The sequence below is a fragment of the Desmodus rotundus genome, chromosome 11 (assembly GCF_022682495.2).
Source record: "Desmodus rotundus isolate HL8 chromosome 11, HLdesRot8A.1, whole genome shotgun sequence".
Lineage (NCBI taxonomy): Eukaryota > Metazoa > Chordata > Mammalia > Chiroptera > Phyllostomidae > Desmodus > Desmodus rotundus.
Window position 1 is genome coordinate 62,401,019 of NC_071397.1, and position 6,000 is coordinate 62,407,018.

A 6,000-nucleotide genomic window follows, 5' to 3' on the forward strand; every position below is an offset into this window, starting at 1 on the left:
AGGTTAGCGGCCTTAGAAATTACAAATGTATACATTTCTTTGAGATATATTAAGGTCACTTGTACTTTTATCTGTAAATAATTGTTCTGCATTATTGATATTGCTTAGGCTTTGGCATAAAATCCTCAACTTTTGCGAGCCTGCACCCACACGCCGTGCACCGACACGGCTCCCTCACGGTCTGGAGGCAGATAAGTGTTTGAGAAACACGCACAATGAGAGTTTTGCTGCCCTCGTGCTCTCTCCGGAACCCGAATGACATTTACTCCTCTCTTACCAAAATCTTTAAAGACTTACTCTGCTTCCCCTGGCCGGTGTGGCTCAGTTGGTTGGAGAGCCAGCCAAAAGGTCGCAGGTTCAATTCCTGGTCAGGGCACAGGCCTAGGTTGCAGGTTTGGTCCAGGTTGGGGTGCATGCAAGAGGCAGCCATTGATGTTTATCTCCCTCCCTCCCCTCCCCTCTCTCTAAATCAATCAGCATGTCCTCTGGTGAGGATAGAAAAAAAGACTCTGCTCTAAGGAGTTGAGATTCCTTGTTGCTGAGCCTTTGAAGGGCCTTATGTGCATCCCTGTCTGCAAGGTTGTACATTTTCTGTTCGAGTGGCACAGATGTTTTTCTTTACTTCCTTCCTATCACCCCTTTGCTCCTTGGAATGGCAGTGTATTTAGGGACTGGCGTTATCCTCATCTTCGCTGTAATGAATTGTAACCTGCCTGTGAAATTTCTAACCTCCCTTGCAGCATCGCTGCTGGAGGCCAGGCCAATCATCCATTATAACAGCAGCTGTCAAAAGGATTTGGAGAGGTTTGCATTTGAAGGGATCAGATTTGTTTACTATTTTTGTCATGTTCATTAGCTCTCAATAACAGTAAGGCTGAAATAATTGGACTTTGTTGGGGATCCTGTATTAGACGCACAGTATTTTCTGTGTATATAGATTTATGTGCATACACGCATGTCCTTTAGCAGGAGTAAAAAGGGAAATAGTTATTCTTTATTACTAAATTCAGAAGACATTTCAGTTGGACCAATTAAATGTTTTCTGGGCATAAGTCAGAAAAAAACCTCAGAAATTGAACTTTAAAAGGGGCTCAAACATCAGTTCTGCACCCAAGTGTAAGATACAGTTATTCACAGACATGGTCAGATTTTAACCAAGCGCGTAACGCCACATTTAGGAAAGAGCATGAAAGGGCACCAAAAAGATTTTCTTTAACAATATGTGGTATGTCTAATGGATTTCTCCCCGAAGTGTTGCTCTTCTGTCGGGGGGAGCTGCAGTTAAGGCTGTGTTATCCGTCCCCAGAGTCGGAGCGTGCCGGCGGTGTGGGGCAGGCAGCCCGTAAATGAGCTGGCAGATACGTTATTCTAAGTAAGACTTGTAACATTCCTTGAGGGGAAATACAGAGCTCTCCTTCAAGATGGAACTAGGTATTATAAATAAGAAGAAATGAGACTGCAAATTTGTGACTGTAGTATTTTATCTCCAGAATTACAGCTAGTGTTTGAATTGGGGGCAGGAGGTCTTATGCCTTTGGGGGCTGTGAGGAGAAGCTAGAAAAAAATCATCTTCCCTCTTGTTTATGGTCAAGAGAGAAATGTGGACCCATTTTTTCCCCACCAGATATGGTAACAAGCCAACTCTACAAGAATGAATAAAAAGACATGGCCTCACAATTTCCACATCATTTAGTGTTTAAATACTGTTTTTTAAAAAAAAATTCAGAAACAGATGCCATCTAAGCTAATAAAAAAGACAATTCCATGTGGTATTGGAAATGTTATTGGGTTTACCTCCATCTCTGTTCAGTGCCGTCAGAGATGAAATGCCAACTAGCAGCCCCTGTGGGGGTCTCAGGTGTTTTTACATCCTTCCCCCACGTTGGATATGTGTAAGCCAATGGGGAAATCATTAGGAAATGTGTGATGAATCTAATATTGCTGCTTATCTTTACAACTAAATGTTAAAGTATGCCTTCTCCGCGTACGGTTAGTGACAGTATAGAATTTTAAAAGAAAGTTCTTGCTTTAAAATATTCAGTTCCGCTCATTGTCCAAAAATATATTATTTTAGACAATTTTGGCCTTCTTTAACCAAAGATTCTTAAATTCACCGAGTATCAAAATCACCTGGAGGACTCACACCTTTGCCGCCTCCCCCCCACCTCAGAGTTTCTGATTCAGTAGGTCTGGAGTAGGCCTGAGAATTTATGTTTTTAACCAGTTTCTAGGTGATGTTAGTGCTGCTGGTCTGGGGACCACACTTGGAGACCGGCCACTGCCTTAAGACTACGAGGAACTCATTCTGATTATGGGTTTGCCTTAAATTGCTTTCTTTCCGAAACCCATTAATAAACATTTCAACATTACACCTTTGTTACTTAATACAGACTTTGAATCTAGAAGAGTAAAAAGGACACAGGGACAGTTGATGCGTTTCCTGACTCCCTGCATTGTTCTGAAACCACAGTGAGGTGGTGTTGGAGCCCTGAACACACCTGCCACTCAGTTCTCATCCATTTAAGACCAATTTTGGGCACTTCATGTTTAGAGTGTGTGTAATGGTTTCCCATCGCTGCACACGGCAGGGAAGCAGTTTACGGAGAACGAGGGTGAGGACTCCTGACTCACTGACTGAAACCCGAGGCACCGCGTGGCAGTGGCAGGCCTGTGGCCCCGATCGTGGTTGTCTTGGCCCTCCATTGTCAGACAGTCACTGGGCCCTGGTCCTGTCCCCCCCACAGCCTTCCCGCCCGTGTCTTCAGCGGAAGCCTTTGACGGACAAAGCAAAGACTGGGTGACTTGGCATTTTCCCCTCGCAGCTACATTAAGGTTTAGTTCCCAGACCGTATCTTCCTGCATTCATTGATGTCCTGTGTGACTACAGCCAGAGAGGGCTTCGTTAATACCCAGAGGGCTCCAGGCAAAGGTCTGGCTTCAGAGGCTGGACAGGAACCACTCACCCCATCTAAAAACTGACTTTAAATGTCTCGTCTGCAAAATGGAGAGCATAATCCCAGTGCTTCCTGTGTCCAAGATGAGTGTGAAATTTAAATACGATAATTATATGTGAAAGGGATTTGAGAAGGAGGAGATACTAGACAGGTATAGCTGATGTGGGTCAGGAGGCGTTGTTATGGCTGGCGCTTTGATGACAAACTCTAAAAACGCTAACAGAGCCTCCTCTCTAAAGGTCAGGTTAAAATGGTTTGATCTGAATATTATCAACCATTAAAGGATTCTAGCGTCTCACTTTGAATTATGTAAATGACTGTAGAGTTGCTATGTTGTTTTTTGTGAGGGAAAATTGAGCTCACATATTAATCATCCTAATTATTCTGCATTGTAATGTGTCAGCCACAGGTGTTACCATAACTGTGACTTTTGTGTTTTGTGTTTTGGAGAAAAGCACCACTGCCAGGCGGGAGTGCAAGCTGAGATTCAGAGTCTCAGGTTTCTGTCAGCTGAGCCATTAATTGTTTATAACTTTGAGTAAATCATTTTACCCTTTGGTTTTCATTCACTTAAATGAGGATGTGAAATTATCAGAGTGCTTTGAAAAAATGAGAGTATTTCATAAACTATATACCAAATTTGAATTGAAATATATTACAGAGGTGAAAACAGTTGAGGTTAGTTAACCAAATAGCCAGGCACCCAGGGCGTCTTCCTGATTCCTCTGATAAGATGCACAGAAGCAAATCTAGGTCCCAGCCAGCAGAATAGGTTCTGCAGATCTCCCTGGGTCATCTTGGCGCTCTCGTTGGAGGGCTACCCTCCCAGCCCTGGGCTAAGTGGTCAAGAGTGTTGTTGCACTCCCAAGCCCTCACGGTGTCTTTTTAAATTACCACCCTCCCCCATTGGTGGCCTCTTCTTGACCTCCCACCCACACCACGCACATACTCACTCTGCATCACACCTGACTCGGTTGACTCATCCCTTGAGGACTTGCCTCCAACTCAGAATGTAGTAACCAGTCATGCTGCAGTAGAGGGTGTGTAAGACACCAGGCTGCATTTTGACAAGGGCTTTCTGGAGACAGTGCCTTCCCCAAGGGGGGACGGCAATTTCAAGCACTACAGCAGACTAAGTAGGGTGGGAACGGAGGGGTGTTTTTGAATAGAGAGGTTCTTGGGTGCTTTTCAAATTGTCTCGGAAAGGAAGGAAGCTTTCTATGACAGATCTGCAATCCCTCATCCTAAGGCCTGAGGCCAGGTGTGTTTCAGAGTTCACAATGTGGGGGATGTTAGCATACCATGATGGTACGTATGCCTTATAAGAAGTGTGATTTGAGGCCTTGTCTGGTAATTAAACACATTACTACTATTCCCGTGAAGTGGGATGAGAATTGTCAGTTTATGTTAGGATGTTCCTCCAAATGAGTTTCAATCGGATCAGGTTTTGCCAGCAAACTGACGTTAAGTTATTAAAGCTTTTAGGATTTGAGAATTGCAGATAAGGAATTATGCACCTGTAATTATGCACGATGCTTCACACTTACTGAGCACTCACAGCGTGCCAGGACCACAGTAAAGGAGCACTTTACACACGTAAACTCACTTACTCCTCGCATCAACTTGTGAGGAAGGAATCACTAATACCTTCCACTTCTCTGATTCCTACTGAATCTCCCTTTAAAAAGTAATTAACTGTTACAACCAATCAGTGACATCACTGAAGTTGTGGGATACAAAAAATATGTATACACAAAAATGATCGAGTGCCTACCATGTGGCCACGGAGCACATAGTCCCCCAGTCCTGAGAGGGAAGCCGATGGGTACACGGACACAGGTGTGCCCATGGCACTGGGAGCAGAGCGGGGAGCCTTCCCAGCCTGTGCTTCAGGGAAGGCATCCCTGGCGGGTGCTCCAACTCTGTCCTCCAGGCAGAGGGAGAAGCTAGCCAAGAGGGGATAGAGGGGCCACGATAATCCCTTGTTACCACTAAGTCCGCCTGTTCAAGGTCAGCAGCTCTCAGACACTTCGAGACCACTGGGAGCCTTGGTCCTTCACTTGATTTTCTTTAATGTAGCCCTCTGTTCTCTTCTCCTGCACAGAACACCTATCTCAGCTTTCTCACAAGATAATATCTATGAAGTCCAGCCTCCAAGAGTAGACAGAAAATCTACAGAGATCTTCCAGGCCCACATCCAGGCCAGTCAGGGGATCATGCAGCCCCTTGGGAAAGAAGACACCTCCGTGTACCGAGAATACATCAGAAACCGCTACCTGTGAGGAGAGAGCTGGTCCCTGTGGTGGCCCCGAGGGGGACCAACAAAGTCAATTTTCTGGTGGTGTAACCTGCTTTGCCTCATTTTAAAAGGGTAATTTCCTGTCAGTCCTTTACATCTGAAGGCTTTTTGGGTTTTTTTGAATTATAAATTATAGGTAATAAAGAAATGACTGACCATTTTGCTATCATTGCCTTTGCTTTATTTAAAAAATACTTTGTTCAGAAATGTGGTCAATATAGTATCACACTATCACATTGAGAAATTAACTGAACAGGTATTTATTGAGCACCTGCTGTGTGCCAGGCACTGTGGGAGGGTCTGGGAACAGCACAGTAAACAAACAGACCAGTAAATTCCTCTCTTGTGCAAAGTGAACACAGATTGTTTTTCTTTGTAGTTAATATACCCTTATTTATTCTGATGGTTTGTATGTTAAGTTTGTGTTTTGATGAACAATTCATTACTCCGAAAGCCCTGACATATTTATGGATAAAGGGACAAGATGTCAACAAAGTGCTGTCTGACGATTCAGGAATGAGGAACCGATGGGGCCAAATGTTAGTCGTCGTAAATCTGGGAAGGAGTAAACAGGAGTTCTGTGAACTGTGGCTATGGTGTTTCTGGAGGTGTGAAATTATGTAAAAAGAAAACATTAAAGTTAGTTACCTGTTTAACTTGTAGCGCGCTGTTGTGGCACGTGATGCGGCATCTGGCGTCCAGGCAGGACTGACTCGTCCTGTGCACACGGTGTGGTGCTGTTTAGTT

The 6,000-nt window shown here is 44.3% G+C and overlaps 1 protein-coding gene across 1 annotated transcript in view; it reads left to right on the forward strand.

Annotated features, from left to right (window-relative positions):
• The window catches only part of FIG4 (FIG4 phosphoinositide 5-phosphatase), a 102,118-nt gene extending 96,709 nt beyond the window's left edge, over window positions 1-5,409 (forward strand). The window contains exon 23 of the mRNA XM_024551803.3: window positions 5,059-5,409. Within this exon, the coding sequence (XP_024407571.1) occupies window positions 5,059-5,236 (178 nt within the window). The 3' untranslated portion in view covers window positions 5,237-5,409. The remainder of the gene's footprint in view (window positions 1-5,058) is intronic.
• Window positions 5,410-6,000: the final 591 nt, after the last annotated feature.